Source organism: Dendrobates tinctorius, unplaced genomic scaffold (assembly GCF_039654945.1).
Source record: "Dendrobates tinctorius isolate UK_male_01 unplaced genomic scaffold, ASM3965494v1 ptg000138l, whole genome shotgun sequence".
Taxonomy (NCBI): domain Eukaryota; kingdom Metazoa; phylum Chordata; class Amphibia; order Anura; family Dendrobatidae; genus Dendrobates; species Dendrobates tinctorius.
Genome location: NW_027361806.1, coordinates 21,118,481 through 21,141,215, shown reverse-complemented (window position 1 = coordinate 21,141,215; position 22,735 = coordinate 21,118,481). Strand labels below are relative to the sequence as shown.

The window sequence follows — 22,735 nt, the reverse complement described above, 5'->3', positions numbered from 1 at the left end:
CATTCTGGTGGGGCATTTCTAACTCAGTTTGATGTTTTGCTTGTTCTTTATTTTAATGCATGCATTTAGGGCCGATACTCCTTTTTGCAACTGGGTTTCATAAAAAAAAAAAAAAAAAAAAAGCCTGCACCATTTTACTTCTATAGCTTCTGCTGCAGTGAGCTTATTTCTGACTGGGGGGTGTTTCATGTCTTGTTTTGTCCCTCTTCTAAGCTGAATTATGACGACATCAAGTTTAGCTCAACATCAGGTGTGGTCTGTGATGATAAGTCAGACAGATGGAAGCATTCAAAAAAAAGAGATGAGAATTACGGTCTCCCTGTCAAAATTAGCTCGCTGACGGTTTCACTGTAAACTCATTCAGCAGCCAACAATAAACAGCTCATCGCTGAGTCTACAAAAGTAAAGTAGTGCAACATCTTTAATGAAACCCAATAATAAAACTGATTTTTAGCCCAATCTACAAGCATTTAAGTAAAAAAAATAAAAAAAATAAATGTATCGCATGGATGGTGTTTATATCTTTCCAAAGAGGTGACTGTAAAGTATAAAGTGAGCGAATATCTGAATAAAGGCAGCAAGACGCATGGGTAAAGGTACAATAGCAACAAACCTTGTACATCACATTGCACCCGAGGACTGACGGAGGCGTTATGTCCATGATACACAATGGCTATAAATAAAGGGACTTTTTGATCTTTTCTTTTTGCAATTTTTTTTTGTATAAATTCCCATACAAATGGAAGATGTATTAATAATGTTCCATTAAAGCACCAAATCCATCAATGCAAAAATAAGGCTCGCTAAAAGCTTCCAATTACGGCACCCAAATTAGTAGGGTATAAATATAGCGGCCCCATCGATAGCTGTCATCAGACCGGGATGCTAATTAGCCAGATGTAAGATACACCGCACACTCCCTCTTAATTGCCCCCACGCTATTTGTCCGTGAGTGATTCCCAGCAAGGGCCCATTACAAGTTCACCGTGACCTCGCCGGGACGGATCTGATGGATTGTAAAATGAAACATTTATTACAGACATAAAATTCACATCAAAGAGAAGGTATCATGGCGGATAATGTATACTGCCGGTAGTAAGCATAATACTGACGCGGGATAGAGGGGTGAGTAGCACTGCGCGAGACAAAGGGTCACGGTACTGTTATAGAAAAGCTTTAGTGGTCCTATTGGCTCCGTGCCCGTTAATGTTTTTAAAAATTGTTACTTAAGAACGACCTCCACCTGGTCTAAAACGTCCACATTTTGTTCCTATTTCATTCCAGCCATTACCCTGAGTATTCCAGTTTGTTTTTTTTATAAATCCGCCATACGGTTCCAGAAATACAGCTCTTTTTGTTTTAGTGCTATTTATTATGGCCTTTCTCAAGGCTCACAAGAATCTCAGGGGCGTGTCTTTAGGCTCTTCTGCATAATTATCCTGTGAGCACCGCCCCTGAGGATAGACCATAAAAAAGAAATCATTGACAAAGGACCTTATCTCTGGAACCGTATATCGGATTTTTAAAAAAAACAAAAAGTGGAACACTCACGGGAACGGTGGGAATAAAATAAGAGCACAATGGGGCCACTTTTGACTTGACGACTCGTTCTCATTAAGCAGCTACCACCGTTCTCATGGGGGAATTAAAAAATATTAACGCAAAATGAAAATCTCCAACAAAAACAAATTCTTGAATTCTTGTCCCCCCCCTACCCAAATACTGCAAGATCAAAAATAACTATCTACAGTCAACCACGGAGAGCCAGATGCCATCTTCGTCTCCAGATGCCTATGAATATATGATGCCATCATTACTACAGAACACAGAGTCACTACAAGCCTCAGAACTAGAACAAATATTCATAGAAGTTAGTTACTTTTATTTTGCCAGCTCCATTGATTGTTGTAGACATAGAGAATGGACTGGCACACTGGATCTGCGCGCTGTGCACGTACCTGGGGCAGCGGCAGAGGAGGAGCGGGACATGGGCCGCGGCAGGGAGTTAGTCAGCATCCCTGACGGGGGGACGCCGGCGCTACACTACCCATGCCGGTAATCAATGGGTCACAAGGGGGTTGGCTTGGTCTGAAGTCTGATGCTGAATTATTGTTGGGGTCTGAATGGGAATTGTAGAGATCAGACTGCTAAACAGGTGTTGTGTTGGGATTCAAGGTCAGAAAATAATTTTTAGGCGTTGTCTATAAAATGGAGGGGACCGGTTTGGGGTCTGTACATAAAGGGGATCTGGTCTGGAGTCTGTAGTAATGGGAGCTCTAGTACGTTGTATTTAGTTATGTGTGAAGGGATCAAATGACCTATTTGTCTCTAGAATAGCAGAGGTGCGGGTCCTATAAAAAGGGGGGGCAATGCGGTAAAAGTTTGTTGCTTTATTACAAACTTTGGAAAAACTTTTAAAAAGTTGGAAACTATGAAGAAGAGACATGAAAGCGGGCAGAAGATCAGGATGACCAATATCACAGGATAGAAATACCAGGGCCGCTCTTCCATCACATAGGTGACTTGACACGCACGCACACACATGATCGTAGGATGCGGATGGGCCGTCATGGCAGCTGGGGTGTTGTGAAGGCCTCTGTCTCCCCCCGTAGTATGATTCCTATGAAGTCCATCCTGTGGTTTGATGCCATCGGTAGCAGATCAGTATTTTAGCAATACACTTTGATACCATGGTATTGGAATGTACTGAATAGACAATCAAGTGATCGCAGGTTTAAGTTCCCCAAAGGGACTGATAAAAGTGCAAAAAAACATTAAAAAGAATGTAAAATAAAAACTATAAAAAAAATCAAAATATGAAAAATATGTAAATCACCTCCTTTTCCGCCAATGTAAATAGCAAAAAAAGAAACAAAAAGCTCTGACTGTTGGAAAAAGATGAGAAAAAAACAAAACAAAAAGCGCAAAGATAAAAATAGGGTTAAAATAAAACCATCCTTCAAACATCTGCGTTAGCCATCTGCAGCTGAGGTTGAGGGTCCTGTATGTTGGAAACGTGTCCCCTTTAATATGACATCTGTACTCCCTTTAATCCCTTTGTCACTGTTCCATTATTTATTCCTTTTCTTCCTTCTCGGATCGATACATTTATAAACCGCGTGACGTCGTGGTCCTGCGATCGGATGATATTACTCTCATGGAAGTTCATTTGCTAATTGGCGCCATCCTTTTATCAGAGAGAAAATCCTCCGCGTGTCATCGAACACTTTCATCTTTAAGGCGGATTCTTTTTTTTTTGCATCCTGTTTTTTTTTTTCTTTATACACCTCCATATCTTCTCTCTCAAATTTTTTTTTTTTACTAACCATCCACCAAAAAGCAAAACAAAAAAAAACTTTGTATCCTACATAGCCGGACAATGATTGGATAAGAATCGATTTCTATGTGAGACAGAAGAATTTTTTTTTTTTTTTTGCATTTTTTTTATTTATGCAAATTTGTCCTCAAATTCATTTTGGAGACGACGGTTTGAAAAATCTCCGGTCGCGTCTCCATTTAGCCTTCACTTTGTGGCTTTGACCTTCTTTTCTAATAATAATCCAAGTGCAAGAAACATTCTTTAGTCGCTGCTGAACTTAAATATTTAAAATTGGAAAGAAAGAGAAGGGAACGTGGGAGCATCAGCCATATATAACGGCTTGTCTCTACCCCCCTGCCGGATTATGAAAGGGAAGAGAAGAAGAAACCCCAAGTTTTATATCACATGGGAATCTAATTTATTAGCTGCCTATATTGAATCAAATATCAATCATCCATTGAATTATGGAGACATTACCGACTAAATCATAGTCACCAAATAGGAATAGAATGGAAAATGTATTCATGTGACGGCATCACGAAGTCTCATCAAAAGAAATCAGACCGGGGGACACTGAAGGTTTAACGCTTGTGAGATTCTCAGCAAAGGTCAGATACGAAAGACACCGCGTTACCAGCCGAATAAACGAAAGGGAATGACTAAAACTAGTGAAGACGTTCAATGAGTCACCGGAACCTGAGAGGCGATGAACTGCACCTCGGCGCACAATTTTTATTTTCTTGTTAATTTTCTTTCGAAATGCAAAACCTTCTAAATAGTCTTCATGAAAAAAAAAATTGTATCATTTTGCTGCTGCTGAGTGACAGTAAATCTAGCTGAGTGCTTTGCAAAACTGATACAAGTCACTCAGAGCCCCCTTTTCTGGTTTTGACGGCTCTCTTTGCTCTCCCCCTTCCTACTCTCAGAGGTAGAGATAGCAGCAGGGAAGGGGAGGGAAGTTGTACATGTATTTTTGCACTGCAGAGAGGGAAGAAAGAAAGTACAGTCTCAGGGAGAGGCAGAGAAAAGTGGCTATATAAAATAAGCAAAGCACATGAAGAAGAGGAAATGTGTACAGCATAGAAGCTGTCCTAAAGTATGAACAGCAAAAACAGCAGTATCCTGGATACACACAGAATTCACATCCAACCTATATTACAGAAAGAGACACACAGAGCTCACATCCAACCAATATTACTGGGAAAGGCTTACAGAATTCACATCCAGCCTGCATATTAGTGGGAGACACAGATCTCGCGTTCACAGATTTAGATAAGTGTATCTCTCCGAGTAATATAGGCTGAATGTGAGCTCTGTGTGTCTCTCCCAGTAATATAGGCTGGATGTGAGGTCTGTGTGTCTCTCCCAGTAATATAGGCTGGATGTGAGCTCTGTGTGTCTTTCCCAGTAATATAGGCTGGATGTGAGCTCTGTGTGTCTCACCCAGTAATATAGGCTGGATGTGAGCTCTGTGTGTCTCTCCCAGTAATATAGGCTGGATGTGAGCTCTGTGTGTCTCTCCCAGTAATATAGGCTGGATGTGAGCTCTGTGTGTCTCACCCAGTAATATAGGCTGGATGTGAGCTCTGTGTGTCTCTCTCAGTAATATAGGCTGGATGTGAGCTCTGTGTGTCTCCCCCAGTAATATAGGCTGGATAAGAGCTCTGCGTGTCTCTCCCAGTAATATAGGCTGGATGTGAGCTCTGTGTGTCTCTCCCAGTAATATAGGCTGGATGTGAGGCCTGTGTGTCTCTCCTGGTAATATAGGTTGGATGTGAGATCTGTGTGTCTCTCCCAGTAATATAGGCTGGATGTGAGGTCTGTGTATCTCTCCTGGTAATATAGGCTGGATGTGAGCTCTGTGTGTCTCTCCCAGTAATATAGGCTGGATGTGAGCTCTGTGTGTCTCTCCCGGTAATATAGGCTGGATGTGAGCTCTGTGTGTCTCTCCCAGTAATATAGGCTGGATGTGAGCTCTGTGTGTCTCTTCCAGTAATACAGGCTGGATGTGAGCTTTGCGTGTCTCTCCCAGGAATATAGGCTGCATGTGAGGCTTGTGTTTCTCTCTCCTAGTAATATAGGCTGCATGTGAAATATGTGTGTGTCTCTCCCAGTAATATAGGCTGGATGTGAGGCTTGTGTTTATCTCTCCTAGTAATATAGGCTGGATGTGAGATCAGTGTTTCTCTCCCAGTAAACAGCACCATATAACTAAACTTCTAATACTACTGTGTTTGTCTTAGGAGGTAAAGCGTGGGTGATTGGTCTTCATTGCACTCTCTGTAAATACGTGTTCAGCGCATCCTCTTATTAAAGTATCTTAACATCTCAGGAAATTCATCATAAAAATAAAAAGCCAACTGTATATGTAAGAGCGTGGGTGTATGTAATTAGGCATAGAAATTGTAGGTTAAAATACGATAAGCGTATAATTATGGCAGAGTGCCAATCAGCCCTCCATTGGATTAAATATGCAGAGAAACTTTTTTCTTTTTTTAAGTATAAATATATATGCAAATGTATATCATCCCAAATATTGATACTGTTTCTCCTCTGTGAAGCACATGATCACTCATTTGCATCGTCTCGGAAATTACTTCTTAATGTTTAATAGATTGTAGAGCAAAAGTGAAGCCAAAAACAATACCTCGACATGGTCTCCATACGGTGACATTTTGCAGAGTTCTTGGCATTTTTGTACTAGTATTTATTCATACATAACATGGCAGATCCTGACACATGGAATCGGCTGACTGATATCAGGTGAGAGCCCGCAGCGTGGCAGGCAGGTTGCTCATGGGTACAGAGGGTCACAACAGTTCTAAACAAAATCTAATTCAAATTATAACAAATCCTAATTTTTGGGGGGATTTGATTTGAGTGAATCTGGTAAAAGTTGTCTCAGTCTCTTGAGCAGCTCGTAGCTCAGCAGTCTCCTTACTTTCTGGTTGTTTGGAGGATCGGCACACCTCCTTGAGCGACAGGTCTGGTCAGGAGCTCCATCCTCTTATTACATTAAAGGTCTGTCAGTGGTTTGTTCTGAGTCTACACTGCTATCACTAGATTTGCATATAAGGGTGACACCACCAACCTAGCTCAGGACAGTGAGAGCCATGATTAGAAGAAATGCTCTGGAAACTGACAATGCTTGAGATCAAGGGATTGTGATTATGCAGGACCGATAAAAGTCCTCTAAGGAACAGAGAAGGAGGAGAGCAGATAGCTGCTGTATAGAAATCAGTGGTCTGGAGAGAGGTGGCTGGAATGTCAGGAGTTAACTCATCTCCTGTAATTTATCTTTGTGCACACTGCAGCCTCTGGTGGGAACCAGCTGTGCACTATGTAAGATGAAAGCTCTCACAGCAGGAGAATCAATTGCAAACTTGCTTATTGTCATGCTGCCTAACAAAAGTAATTTAATAACAAGAAATTTTAACAAAAAAAAAAGTTCATACTTGTCTTCTCCAGTGGACCAAGACTGGTGAGAACAGAAAAGTGCTTTATCCACACTTACTCTTTACTTTAACTCAAAATTACACTTTCATTTTGGGGTAAAAGTCCAATGTAATGTTGGTATTTAGCACTTCCATCAGACACCTACCTGGTTTTAGATGAGCAAATGGGATTTCTCCAGTGAGCAGTTCCCAGAGACACAAGGCGTAGCTGAAAACGTCAGCCTTGATGGTATACCGGGTGGACTGACTGAAGACTTCCGGAGCCATCCATCGCAAGTTCTAGGGATATATAATGCTACATTATTTCAATTCAGGAATACTTGGTTCTTCTGCTCTATAAGTGCCCACAGTTACAGGCAGGGAGTCAGCTACTTGTTACTCCATGACTAGAGCCCTGGTCAGAGATACACAAAGTCCTAAAATTCCTATAATATGATTCTAATTGTATTGCACTGTGATTTCACCTCTCTTATACTATTTTTAGCTTGTTTTGGGTGTTGCCTATCCAGACCATCACTACCACTACTGTTAACTGCTGTTATGTATCAAATGTTGCCATAAAAACTATTCTTGGTGGAACTGTTTATGGCTTAAAGATTTTATCTCACACAGTCTTTCAAGAGTTAATGGCTAAAGAAGGGATAATACCTTAGGCACAATGTTTCTAATTATTCCTAGGTCATGTATCCCCTATCTTACATAAAAGTACATCACCTACTGTGAATGGTGGATCCTGTGTTATCTACTGTACATAGTTGTGTTATCAGTCATTGTACAGGAGGAGGAGGTGGTGAGCTGTGACATCACCTACTGTGAATGGTGGATCCTGTTATCTACTGTACATAGTTGTTTTATCAGTCATTGTACAGGAGGAGGAGGTGGTGAGCTGTGACATCACCTACTGTGAATGGTGGATCCTGTGTTATCTACTGTACATAGTTGTGTTATCAGTCATTGTACAGGAGGAGGAGGTGAGCTGTGACATCACCTATTGTGAAAGGTGGATCCGGTGTTATCTACTGTATATAGAGGTGTTATCAGTCATTGTACAGGAGGAGGTAAGCTGTTATGATTGAGTCACCGAGGAGGACTTTACGTGTAATTTTACGTTCACGTAAACGCCGATCAACCTGAATGGCTAATGACATAGAATCGTCAAGACCAGAGGGAACAGGAAATCCCACCATAGTATCTTTTACGGTTTCTGACAAACCTTTCCGAAAGAGAGCTGCCAAGGCACCATCATTCCAAGTGGTAAGGACCGCCCACATTCGGAATTTTTGACAGTACAGTTCTGCAGAATCTTGACCCTGGCTCAATGCCAACAGGGTCTTTTCAGCTTGATCAATCGCATTAGGTTCATCATACAACAACCCCAAGGCCTGAAAAAATGCGTTCACATTAGTTAGAATAGGATAGAATCATAGAATCATAGAATCATAGAGTTGGAAAGGACCTCCTGGGCCATCTGGTCCAACCCCCTGCTCAAAGCAGGATTCGCTAAATCATCCCAGTCAGATGTCTGTCCAGCCTCTGTTTGAAGACTTCCATTGAAGGAGAACTCACCACTTCTCGTGGCAGCCTGTTCCACTCATTGATCACTCTAACTGTCAAAAAGTTTTTTCTAATATCTAATCTGTGTCTCTTCCCATTCAGTTTCATCCCATTGCTTCTAGTCTTTCTAGGATCATCTGGTACTAAAGAAAACGCCCAATCCTGGGGATCGCCGCGCTGCAAGGAGATTACAATTTTTACCTGCTGCGCAGAGCTCACCGATGAGTTAGGCTTCAAAGTAAGAAATAATTTACAATTATTCTTAAAATTCAAAAACTTAGACCGATCCCCAAAAAACACATCAGGAGTGGGGATTTTTGGTTCAGCAGCGTGTGAATGAGCAAGATAGGCGGAAATTCCTCGCACTTCAGCAGCGAGCTGCTCCACATGATCAGACAATTGCTTAAACTCCATCAGGAAAAAAAAAAAATATTCCTCCTACGGCCTCAGAGAAAAAGGAAAAAATATACACGAAATTCTGAAATTTTTTTTTTTGAACAATTCCTTGCTGCTATTGAGTACCCTAGAATCTGCTGTTTGGCTGGTGATTCTGTTATGATTGAGTCACCGAGGAGGAAAAAACAAAACACAAGCTCAGCCCAGAAAATCAGAGAGGTTGGAAACTAGCGGATTGCAGACCCCTAATCCTATCACACAGCTAGCAGTAGCCATGGAGTGTTCCTACAGTGATCCTAGACACCTCGTCACAGCTGGAGATCTAAATAAGCCTAAAGAGAGAAAAGAGAAAAACTGACTGCCCCAGAGCAGACCCCAAAGCAATAGGCAGCCCTCAAAATATAATGACGGTAAAACAAAATGAAAACACTAACACAGATAGAAAGACAGGTTGAGCAAACGATGGGGCCCAAGCTAACTAAAAAGGACAGGACAGAAAAGCTGCTGTCTGCAATCCGAGAAAACCCTGCTAAAAATATTACCAACACAACTGATAAGCAAAAAGGACCCTGAAGTCACTAGACTTCAAACCCTATATCAGCACTCAGAAAGCAGAGCAAAAGAGAACACTGATCAAGGAATAAGAATCCAGCACACCCCCGCCCGGGGATGGCTGAACTAAAAAAAAATAAGGTAAACAAAACCAAAACTAATAAGTTCAATAGCAGAGCCAAAACTTATCTTTGGGAAGCAGGAATCAGACTGGTCTCCAAGAATCCAGCAGAGACATCACCAGCCACTCAGAAGGACGTCGGCTGCCTTATATCCAGTCTGAAGTTCCAGTTACCCAGTCACAATCCACCTGATCAGGTGTTTGGTTTCTTTCATCCAAATCAGCCTCACTACCTTCCTTCACCAGAAGAGGGAGATCCTCGGACACAAAAGGTGAATGAACAGATGAGCTCACAACAGAAAGCGGTGACATCACCTATTTGGATGGTAGATCCTGTGTTATCAGCTGTACATTATATAGAGGTGTTATCGGTTACTGCAATTCTACCTGTTGTGATATTGAGAGTGCTGAAAAGTCAGCTGTACAGAATAGGAAACAGGAGTCTAATATTTGGCCTAATGGTCAATGTGAAAATTGAAGATTTTATACATATAGTAATGCAGAAAATTAAAAACAAACAAAAATGCGATTAGCAATAAAAACCATACATTTAACAGAAAAACTTGAATGAAACAATGTAGCGTTTCCTGGTGACACATTCCCTTTAAGGACGTGTTTACCTCTCTGTGGGGCCAGTAAGGCTCTTAACATAACATGTTCCTACTTAAGCTGCGGATTTCAGGAACAAGCGGCAGCTATTGGGCCAAATATGGGATTAGCATCCCGAAGAAACGTTTCCATTATTACCAGCTCTCTCCTCATCATTATTCCTGCAATTGTCACCGGGTTCTGCCCGCGATTAGAATTGTGCTCGGCGGCAGCTGCTGAGGCGACAGGCGACAATACGGCTTGGCTCTCGGTCAGGATGAGATTTGTGTAACAAGCAGGACGTGAAACAACACAACGACAAAATCTGCGAACACGAGGTGCAGACTGGAGAGCCCGCGCTGCCAAGAATTCCGGGAATTTTTTTTTTCACAACTAAAAGGGGTACCCTACGTTCAGCAAACAACGGGTTAAAATGCTAAAATACATTAACTCCCCGGTCCTCCACGCTGGTCTCTGGTTCTTCTGACACGGTGGCTCATGTTGTGAAGTGGAGGAAAAGGGCCGTGATCGTTCTTGTCATCAATGAGATAAGTTGACCCGCCATCGGGAAGCCAAACAATGGCCGGAGGACCAGAGGAACCGAACACCAGCATGGAGGACCAGGGATTCTGGGAGAGGTCCGGGGATTCTGGGGGAAGGACCGGTGATTCTGGGAAACAATCGGAGATTCAGGGAAACAACCGGGGATTCTAGGAGAGGTCTGGGGATTCTGGGGGAAGGACCGAGGATTCTAGGAAGCAACCGGGGATTGTAGGAGAGGACCAGGGATTTTGGGGGAAGGACCGAGGATTCTGCAAAGCAACCGGGGATTGTAGGAGGGGACCAGGGATTCTGGGGGAAGAACCGGTGATTTTGGGAAACAACCGGGGATTCAGGGAAACAACTGGGGATTCAGGGAAACAATCAGGGATTCTAGGAGAGGTCTAGGGATTCTGGGGGAAGGACCGAGGATTCTAGGAAGCAATCGGGGATTGTAGGAGAGGACCAGAGATTCTGGAAAACAACTGGGGGGAGGACCGAGGATTCTAGGAAAACAACTGGAGATTCTGGGAGGGGACCGGAGTTTCTTGGGGGGGGGGGGATCGGAGTTCCAGGGGAAGAACCAAGGGATCCTGGGGGGAGAGCTGAAAATTCTGGGGAGAACCAGGGAAGCTGTGGAAGACAGGGGCAGCTGTGGAGGATCGGAGAACCAGTACTTTCCTCAGATGCAGTGTACGAACAGTTGAGGAATTATGATTGCAGTGAGCAAAATAAATATTATTTTAACCCCTTCTTGGCCAAAAAAAAAGAGAAAAATATCAGCTAAGTGGAGATCATTTTGAAGGATTCTCAAAAACTTTCGATGCACCAGAAACCGGTAACAAATTTGATTTGTGATGGTTAGAGGTGAGAGAGTAGAGTCTCTGGACCCTGCTCCAGTGGCCATTGCCAGTATTCTGTGTCCACCGGTCCTGAGCCGGGAGAATCTCCTCCTACCAGATCTGCATGGGATATTGGCAAACATTGGAAATTATACATTTTTATTGGTGGATTTTTATGGTAATGGGATTTATTAATCTTTTTTCCCCAAATCCGCGTCCCTCGTGTCTGTGGGCTGAGAGTGGTGATAGAGATTGGCCCCAGGCACAGAAACCTGCAGTGCCAGACGCACCAAGGACAAGAAGGAACTAGTTTTTGGAGGAATGGAGGGAGCTTTCTCCTTAACTCCTAATTTCGTAAAACCTCTTTAACCCTTTCAAGACCAAGACTAAAATTTATCACTTTTTTTTTTTCAGAGGTCGCTGATCAGCTGCAGCCTTTGCACTACCGTCAAAGAGGGCGGACCTTTCTTGACACGTCCTGAAAGGCTGCAGCCAATCATGTGTGATCGCTGGGAGCCATCTGTAAAACTCTGAAGTATCAAAGTATACAACTATTGAGCCTTCTAGGGGCCGAGAGCAGTAAAGTCACAATGTGACGCTGCGATGAAGGAGATTCCCCACATCAGAACATAAAACAACTGCACAGCAGTGAACAGGTAAGAGCAGAGAAGGTGCCGCACCCCGGGCTGCTTGGTCATGTTGTCTTCATCCATTGACTGAAGAAATCTCGATTCTGCAAGAAAAAAATAAATTACAAAGAATAAAAAGGGATTTTTTTTTATTTTTATGAAAACCTGAAACTCTGATGATGAACAAAGTTACAAAAATAAATGAAAAGTCAGTGAAGCGTGATAACCGCTCAGTCCTCATATTTCACCCACTTTACTGATACCAAAAGAAATGTCTGCGGAGCGCGGAGATGTGTTCACGGACAAGACAACGTATCACAAGAAAGGTCAGGGTCTTATGTCTACATGGAGCCAAGGTGAAGAACGACAAGCTCAGATTACTGACCGGTGAGAAATTCCCGTGATAAACACGCCGCCGCTCTGCTATTCTGTCACCGCAGAGCGCGCAAATCTCCATGAAAGAGTCCAGTTGTGAAGACCCTCTAAGGGTAAAGTATCACGACACGTCTTATCTAAATTAAGGTTTATCATTCATCACCTGTCACGGGTTTACCATGACAGAGAGGAGCCAGAAGACCACTGCATCTGATTTCTCCTGCATTTTGAACAGTGCAAGTTTCTTTTAGCAGTGCAGGGGTTAATCTGCTCAGTTGAGAGCTTTCCTGCATTAAGGCTCTCAGCTGTTCACTGTTAGCCACTCCCATCTCCTATATACTCTGGGCCCTTGCTAGCATTCATTGTCAGAGCTAGTTTATGCTGCCTGGCTGGAGGTTGTTGGTTATTATTGGAGAAGGCGTTTGGTGGATTTATCTGTGACTGTTGCTAGGTTTTGAGTGTGTGATAATTCCCTTTCTTTTCCTACTTTGGCTTAATCTCATTCTCCACTCCCCAGTGTTTACCGCTGTTGTTTGTGTGAGTATATTTGTATGATTGGTGATTTCCTTTATCCCTGTTCGTATTACCTTGTTAGTCTGGTTGGTATATTACAGTACACTACCACTCCCCTCTTCCCTGGGTGGGGGAAGGGTACAGACTGATGGCAAATTCAGGAGCTAAGGCAAGGTACGTGACCCTGGTGTCTTTACCATCAGAAGTAATCGGGGAAACAGGGCAAGCTAGGGCGCCCCTAGAGTTAGGGACAGGAAAGGAGCCCATGGTCCCAGAACACCCAACAACAGATTTGTGACAGCACCATTGACCCCGGTATATAATTTTTGGCCCCTTGCACTCCTGTGTGTAACATCCAGTCCTATTACTCCCGGTGTTTATCTTCCGGCCCCTTGCCCCCATGTGTATAACATCTGACCCCTCGCCCCCTGTGTATAATTTCCAGACTCATTGCACCCCAGTAAATAAAATCTGACCCCATTGCTCCCACTGTATAAAATCCAGCTTTATTGCCCTCGGTGTGTAACATCCAGCCCCATTGCCCATGGTGTATAACATCCGGGCCCATGATCCCCTGTGTTTACCATGCAGACCCATTCCTCCCTCATAATATCTGACCCAGTTGTCCCCAGTCTATAATACCTGGCCCTGTTGCCCCCTGGAGTATAACATCTAAATCTCTGGCTGCTGTACTGTAAAGTGAATGCTTTCTCTAATGTTCTTTTTTTTCAGTGTCACTTCTGTACTAATTAATAATTTCATGTATATTATATATGCATAAAAATGTCACATGACAATGATAACTATAAGCACTGTCTACTAGTCTTGTGATGAGGCGCCTCTAACCTTAACAATGGGGAATAACACAATTCTGGCTTCCTGCAGTCACCACTAGAGGGCACACATACATACAGCAGATGTTACATTGGATTGGACAATGTTCTAGCTCCCTGTAGTGGCGGCTGCAGGGACACAGACTTTTACGTCTGCAATAGAGACACGGAGTCCTCACCTCCATAAAGACACAACCTCCGAGGCAGCGCTAAAGTTCCTCTAAATCCAACAATTTAGGAACAGGAACGCTGCTGTGATGTGTCATAGAGAATAATGTAGTGATCGGTGCGGTATTTATTATTTATGTGGTTCTCACCTCCAAAGTCAGCGACCACAGCGTGACCATCTTCATACAGCAAGATGTTATGACTTAAAGAGAGAAAATGGATCAAATATTTACATATTTCTAAAACACAGTAACAGTCGTACCTAATGAAGTAACTTCACTGAGATCTGAGACAGTTACAGTATATCAAATCCTGCAAGCAGCATGCAGCTCTGGAGTATAATACAGGAGGTAACTCAGGATCAGTAATGTAATGTATGTACACAGTGACTGCACCAGCAGAGTAGTGAGTGCAGCTCTGGAGTATAATACAGGAGGTAACTCAGGATCAGTAATGTAATGTATGTACACAGTGACTGCACCAGCAGAATAGTGAGTGCAGCTCTGGAGTATAATACAGGAGGTAACTCAGGATCAGTAATGTAATGTATGTACACAGTGACTGCACCAGCAGAATAGTGAGTGCAGCTCTGGAGTATAATACAGGATGTAACTCAGGATCAGTAATGTAATGTATGTACACAGTGACTGCACCAGCAGAATAGTGAGTGCAGCTCTGGAGTATAATACAGCATGTAACTCAGGATCAGTAATGTAATGTATGTACACAGTGACGGCACCAGCTGAATAGTGAGTGCAGCTCTGGAGTATAATACAGGAGGTAACTCAGGATCAGTAATGTAATGTATGTACACAGTGACTGCACCAGCAGAATAGTGAGTGCAGCTCTGGAGTATAATACAGGATGTAACTCAGGATCAGTAATGTAATGTATGTATACAGTGACTGCACCAGCAGAATAGTGAGTGCAGCTCTGGAGTATAATACAGCATGTAACTCAGGATCAGTAATGTAATGTATGTACACAGTGACGGCACCAGCTGAATAGTGAGTGCAGCTCTGGAGGATAATACAGGATGTAACTCAGGATCAGTAATGTAATGTATGTACACAGTGACTGCACCAGCAGAATAGTGAGTGCAGCTCTGGAGTATAATACAGGATGTAACTCAGGATCAGTAATGTAATGTATGTATACAGTGACTGCACCAGCAGAATAGTGAGTGCAGCTCTGGAGTATAATACAGCATGTAACTCAGGATCAGTAATGTAATGTATGTACACAGTGACGGCACCAGCTGAATAGTGAGTGCAGCTCTGGAGTATAATACAGGAGGTAACTCAGGATCAGTAATGTAATGTATGTACACAGTGACTGCACCAGCAGAATAGTGAGTGCAGCTCTGGAGTATAATACAGGTGGTAACTCAGGATCAGTAATGTAATGTATGTACACAGTGACTGCACCAGCTGAATAGTGAGTGCAGCTCTGGAGTATAATACAGGTGGTAACTCAGGATCAGTAATGTAATGTATGTACACAGTGACTGCACCAGCAGAATAGTGAGTGCAGCTCTGGAGTATAATACAGGATGTAACTCAGGATCAGTAATGTAATGTATGTACACAGTGAGTGCACCAGCAGAATAGTGAGTGCAGCTCTGGGGTATAATACAGGATGTAACTCAGGGTCAGTAATGTATGTACACAGTGACTGCACCAGCAGAATAGTGAGTGCAGCTCTGGAGTATAATACAGGAGGCAACTCAGGATCAGTAATTTATGTACACAGTGACTGCACCAGCAGAATAGTGAGCGTAGCTCTGGAGTATAATACAGGATGTAACCCAGGATCAGTAATGTAATGTACACAGTGACTGCACCAGCAGAATAGTGAGTGCAGCTCTGGAGTATAATACAGGATGTAAGTCAGGATCATTAATGTAATGTATGTACACAGTGACTGCACCAGCAGAATAGTGAGTGCAGCTCTGGAGTATAATACAGGAGGTAACTCAGGATCAGTAATGTATGCACACAGTGACTGCACCAGGAGTGCAGCTCTGGAGTATAATACAGGATGTAACTCAGGATCAGTAATGTAATGTATGTACACAGTGACTGCACCAGCAGAATAGTGAGTGCAGCTCTGGAGTATAATACAGGATGTAATTCAGGATCAGTAATGTAATGTATATATGTGGCGCCCCCAGGAGTTTGGTCGCCACAGTGGCTTTGCTTTCCTCCAGGGGAGGGTAATGCCTGGCTTGGAGGCAATGATGGGTCTCTCTCGCAGTCAATCTATGCATGCAACAGAGTTCCAGGATTGAGGTTCAGTAGAGGTTGAGTAGCGGTTCAGTCTGACAGGAGGTCAGTCAGTCAGACGGGGAATCTGAGGGAGAGGAAGCCACTCGGAGAGGAGTGGGGATCCCTGGGAGAGGGATGGAGGAAGGAGTGCTGCAGCTGCCTCAGTGACCTGGGTCTGCTGGCACGGGAAAGGAAAGGAGAAAGACATTGAACGGAAGCCTGAGCTTCCATAGAAGGGAAAGACAAGTACGGAATGTAGGAGTAAAAGGGAACACAGAGGACATGGGTTAGGAGAGAACCCTGCCTAGAAGTTTTATAAGCGCAAGGCCGGGGCCCGGTCCCTGAGGTTGTATGGACACTAATGGTTCTGCAGCAGACACCGGTGGAGTAGTGGGCTGTAAATGCACTGCTCCCATCCAAGACTTGGGGCACAACAGCAACACAGATAGAGAGCCGGGACTCAGGAGTAGAGAGTCCCCGAAGCAGGCTACAGCTGTCTGCCGTGCAAGTAGAGTTCTTGGGAACATCTGTCAGGAGGAACTCCAGTGTAACTCAGCACTAGGAGATCTTCACACTTAAAGGCGCTATAGAGGAGACGTTCAGAAAAGGCACATAAGTTGGCGGAGTGTTGGAAGGGAGCATTCCATCTTGCCTGGAGGTTAACTGAGTCCCTGACCCAGAGGACACGGCGCAGAAGCGGGCACTACAGTCTGTGGGTGGAGCTTTGGAACTACGTGCCCTGGTGTCCTCCATTCCTTCCTGCATCCGTCCGCCCGTCACTGCTACATCCCCTGCGCCGAACACTACACCATCTAAGTGTCTCCACATCTACTCTGCCCTGGGTCAACAGCCCTGCCTGTGGAGGGCTATAACATCATTGCTGCATCACACCATCTGTCCCGGAGGATCTGTTTGCCGCGTCGGCTTAACACCTCCCTTGCCGAACACCACAGGTGGCGTCACGAATTATTCCATTAACTATATTACACCATTCACATCTTCCTATTACTTGGACGCCCAGGGCAACGGACCGGGTCACCGATGCTGTGACACAACCCGCTGACACCGGCCCGGTACTGAGTGCCCCGCGGCCCTGGGAGGGCGACCCATATACACAGTGACTGCACCAGCAGAATAGTGAGTGCAGCTCTGGAGTATAATACAGGATGTAACTCAGGATCAGTAATGTAATGTATGTACACAGTGACTGCACCAGCAGAATAGACAGTGCAGCTCTGGGGTATAATACAGGATGTAACTCAGGATCAGTAATGTAATTTATGCACACAGTGACTGTACCAGGAGAATAGTGAGTGCCGCTCTGGAGTATAATACAGGATGTAACTCAGGATCAGCAATGTAATGTATGTACACAGTGACTGCACCAGCAGAATAGTGAGTGCTGCTCTGGAGTATAATACAGGATGTAACTCAGGATCAGTAATGTAATGTATGTACACAGTGACTGCACCAGCAGAATAGTGAGTGCAGCTCTGGAGTATAATACAGGAGGTAACTCAGGATCAGTAATGTAATGTATGTACACAGTGACTGCACCAGCAGAATAGTGAGTGCAGCTCTGGGGTATAATACAGGATGTAACTCAGGATCAGTAATGTAATGTATGAACACAGTGACTGCACCAGCAGAATAGTGAGTGTAGCTCTAGAGTATAATACAGGATGTAACTCAGGGTCAGTAATGTATGTACACAGTGACTGCACCAGCAGAATAGTGAGTGCAGCTCTGGAGTATAATACAGGAGGCAACTCAGGATCAGTAATGTATGTACACAGTGACTGCACCAGCAGAATAGTGAGCGTAGCTCTGGAGTATAATACAGGATGTAACCCAGGATCAGTAATGTAATGTACACAGTGACTGCACCAGCAGAATAGTGAGTGCAGCTCTGGAGTATAATACAGGATGTAAGTCAGGATCATTAATGTAATGTATGTACACAGTGACTGCACCAGCAGAATAGTGAGTGCAGCTCTGGAGTATAATACAGGATGTAACTCAGGATCAGTAATGTAATGTATGTACACAGTGACTGCACCAGCAGAATAGTGAGCGCAGCTCTGCAGTATAATACAGGATGTAACTCAGGATCAGTAATGTAAGGTATGTACACAGTGACTACACCAGCAGAATAGTGAGCGCAGCTCTGGAGTATAATACAGGATGTAACCCAGGATCAGTAATGTATGTACACAGTGACTACACCAGCAGAATAGTGAGTGCAGCTCTGGAGTATAATACAGGATGTAACCCAGGATCAGTAATGTAATGTATGTACACAGTGACTACACCAGCAGAATAGTGAGTGCAGCTCTGGAGTATAATACAGGCTGTAACTCAGGATCAGTAATGTAATGTATGTATACAGTGACTGCACCAGCAGAATAGTGAGCGCAGCTCTGGAGTATAATACAGGATGTAACCCAGGATCAGTAATGTATGTACACAGTGACTACACCAGCAGAATAGTAAGTGCAGCTCTGGAGTATAATACAGGATGTAACCCAGGATCAGTAATGTATGTACACAGTGACTACACCAGCAGAATAGTGAACGCAGCTCTGGAGTATAATACAGGATGTAACTCAGGATCAGTAATGTAATGTATGTACACAGTGACTGCACCAGCAGAATAGTGAGCGCAGCTCTGGAGTATAATACAGGATGTAACCCAGGATCAGTAATGTAATGTATGTACACAGTGACTGCACCAGCAGAATAGTAAGTGCAGCTCTGGAGTATAATACAGGATGTAACCCAGGATCAGTAATGTATGTACACAGTGACTACACCAGCAGAATAGTAAGTGCAGCTCTGGAGTATAATACAGGATGTAACCCAGGATCAGTAATGTATGTACACAGTGACTACACCAGCAGAATAGTAAGTGCAGCTCTGGAGTATAATACAGGATGTAACCCAGGATCAGTAATGTATGTACACAGTGACTACACCAGCAGAATAGTGAACGCAGCTCTGGAGTATAATACAGGATGTAACTCAGGATCAGTAATGTAATGTATGTACACAGTGACTGCACCAGCAGAATAGTGAGTGCAGCTCTGGAGTATAATAAAGGAGGGTAACTCAGGATCCGTACAGGATAAATTGTACAATTTTTTCATATTGAGTAATTTTATGAATAAGGCCCTCTTCACGTGTCAATTTTCAAAGGGCCGTAAATATGGACATACGCACACCCCTTATTTTCGGTGGTGGTGCGCACATGTCAGGTTTTTCACATGGATTGTCTGTCCATGTAAAAAACTTGTAGATATGTCAGGTTTTATTTTTTATCAGCAGCACAACAAAATGAGTGCCACACATGTGCACACTGATGACACACGGGTGACATCTGTGTGTCATCAGCGCGACACGTACCAGCGCCTGGAAAGATGCGGTACAGTTTGCGTTTATCCCAAACACTGGCTGCTGAAAGCAGCTCTCATCAATGTTGCTTGGTCTCCCTGAGATCAACGCGAACACGTGACAATGATGGGAGTTGTATTAAGCACTTGATGTGTATATTCTGTATAAAATAAACAATTAAATAAAAAAAAAAAAAAACATTGTGGGCGCCGTCGTAATTTTCATAATCAGCAGAGGGTAAACTGACGGCTGGGGACTGATGTAAATAATCTGGGAAAGGGGCCAATATCCTGTAAGTTTCCCTGGCTATTAATATCAGCTCACAGCTGTTTGTTTAGTCTTTCCTGATGAATTTACGGGGGGACGCCAGAAAAAAAATGATGTAGGGTCTCCCTATAAATGAATACCAGTATAGGCTAAACAGACAGCTGTGGGCTGATATTAATAGCCTAGGAAAGGGCTAGGGATATTGGCCCCCCTGCCAGGCTAATAACAGGAGCCCTCAGCAGCCTCAGAAATGGCGTATCCATAAGATGCTCCAGATTCGGCACTTAGCCTCTGCTCTTCCCACTTGCCCCGTAGCAAGTACTGGTATTTCCTGTACAGGAATCACTAATACGTGTGAAGGATGGCTAACACAGTGTTTTTTGGGGGAATCTTTGTGTTGCTTCTTCTGTCCACAGTATAAACCTTATCTTTGTGAGTATTTCAGAAATATTTACCAAAAAGATCAATAGAGAAGATCAATAACTGCATCACGGAGGCTTAATGGAGCAGAGCAGCCACCGCCGGCCGCACCGTCTCATATAACTACAATGTGATAGATCAGCAGCTCACAGCAGTTTTATGAATGCTCATCATAGCAATTAATTATCTGATAACCAGCCATGAACAAATTCAAAGCAAAAATCCAATGTGCTCATAAGAGAGGGTGTAGGGGTCCGGGTGGCAGGCTGGGGCGGAGGGTAGCGTGCTGTGGGTATTTAGGAGATGTGGCTGGTAGGCGGCGGAGGTGTGCTGTACTCACAGGAATGGGGGGGGTGACCCGCTTCTTGGCGTCGACAGGCACGAGACAGAGACAGGAGATGTATTCAACAGGTTTTTCTTTTATTGGCCGCCCATATGACGACCAGCACAATGCTTGACAGATATTGCACACTGCTGTCCTCTTGCAGAACGGCCCGAGTACCTTCACTTATTTACTTCTTCAGCAGGCGTACTTCGTGGCTCTATCCACCGTGGCTGCCCTAGGCCAATCCACCGCGGCGTTTCACCTTTCAAAGTCCACCGTACACCAGGCCCTCACAGGCCGTCTCTACCTGTGACCAATGTGCTGTCGGGTCACAGCCCGTGACCATTTTCTACCGTCAGAAAGTCTCTGAGGGGTCTCCTCTGTGTGACAGACCCTACTGTCAATCACTCTGTCTCCTATTACAGACAGAACCGTAGCCAGCTCAACCTCCCACAAGGGGAATGAACAGAGGGACGGACGGAGACAATCACAGGGACCATCAGCAAAATTTCCACTGAAGCCTGAAGACCCAAACAGGGACGGACGGACGGGAGACGGCGTATTCACCAGGAGCCGGCCGGTAAGTAAAGATTGTAAAGATAGTGAATCCGTGATTTACCGTTTATTCCGGGCTCATGTCATAAATGTGTTTGTTTTTTTCACAAAAGTGAAAGTCTCTGAGGGGTCTCCTCTGTGTGACAGTCCCTACTGTCAATCACTCTGTCTCCTATTACAGACAGAACCGTAGCCAGCTCAACCTCCCCACAAGGGGAATGAACAGAGGGACGGACAGAGACAATCACAGGGACCATCAGCAAAATTTCCACTGAAGCCTGAAGACCCAAACAGGGACGGACGGACGGGAGACGGCGTATTCACCAGGAGCCGGCCGGTAAGTAAAGATTGTAAAGATAGTGAATCCGTGATTTACCGTTTATTCCGGGCTCATGTCATAAATGTGTTTGTTTTTTTCACCTAGTGTAAATGCCGCTGTTCTCCTGAATCCGGAGATGTTTTTATTTAGTTCTTGCACCCCTCCCATCCTGCGATACGGCCCCTTCTTCCCTGTATATAAATCTACTCTTGTTAGTCAAGTAGGCGTGGTCATCAAATCTTCTCTGCAGATGTGTGCAGCCCCATTGGCTAAAACACTAAATTTTATATACAAAAGAAGAGGAGGCCGTATCTCAGGAACAAAAGACAAACACCGCCGGTTTCAGGAGAACAGCGGCTTTCCTAATTTTTATGGTAAGAGCCAGTTCCTCTTTATGTTAAAGGATTTTTTGTGAAATAAGATGAATATTGGAGGAGAAGACAATTTACAGCAAAAGCAAAGTGAGAACTTGGATGCAAAAGGTTGCGCTCAAATTTACCCTCATTCCTTGCTGTACCGCACCTCGGTATAGAGTCGCCTCCTAAGCTGCCGAGTCCCAGAACAACGGCCATTGCCGGCCACCATGCATCATTAACTGTGTGCATCGTTCCCAGACTTCTGCTGAAACAGGAAAACACCAAACGAAACGGCAGAAAAAATAATGGCAGCCCGTCCTCGCTTCATTTTCTCTCCTTGAATATTATTGTGGCTCATATTAAAATATTTATACAGAAATGTATGTAGAAATCGACACATGCTAGGAAATTAAACACGTCCCCTACCTCCTCCTCACTGTCCTGTACCAGGCTGTAGAGAACTGCCTGCAGCAGGAGCCTCTCCCCTCTGCCCTGTCTCCAGTAGGGCAAATTGATGTAAAGTCCCACCTAGTTGGATAAACAAATTCCCAAACCTTTAACTGATCCCCAGCTAAAATGGAACAGATAGTCAGGATTTTTTTTTCTGCACGACTTCTACATGATTTTTTATTTTAGAAACATGAAAAAAATCAACAGCAGTGGCGGATTGTACGCCATTATTTTCTATCATTTAGACCTCTTTTACACGCCTGATATTTCCGGTACTGGAACAAACAGCGCATTAAACTAATTATTTTTCTAACCAGCTGAGGGAAAGCTGACAGCTGAAGGCTGGTGCCAATAGGCTGGGAACCTGTATGGGTATTAATAACTGCTCACAGCTGTTTGCTTAGCCTTTACTGGTTGGTAAAAAGGGAGGAGCCCCTCAAAAAATAATGTGTAGTCCCTATTATTTTTATTAACCAGCAAAGGCTAAACAGACAGCTGCAT

At 43.9% G+C, this 22,735-nt stretch overlaps 1 protein-coding gene across 3 annotated transcripts in view; it reads right to left on the bottom strand.

The window, feature by feature from the left end:
- The window catches only part of TNNI3K (TNNI3 interacting kinase), a 217,588-nt gene that overhangs the window by 78,752 nt on the left and 116,101 nt on the right, over nt 1–22,735 (bottom strand). For all 3 annotated transcript variants that reach the window (XM_073544789.1, XM_073544790.1, XM_073544791.1), the window contains exons 19-21: nt 14,035–14,087; nt 12,048–12,100; nt 6,921–7,053 (exon numbers count right to left, since the gene is read on the bottom strand). In XM_073544789.1, coding sequence (XP_073400890.1) covers nt 6,921–7,053; nt 12,048–12,100; nt 14,035–14,087 — 239 coding nt within the window. The remainder of the gene's footprint in view (nt 1–6,920; nt 7,054–12,047; nt 12,101–14,034; nt 14,088–22,735) is intronic.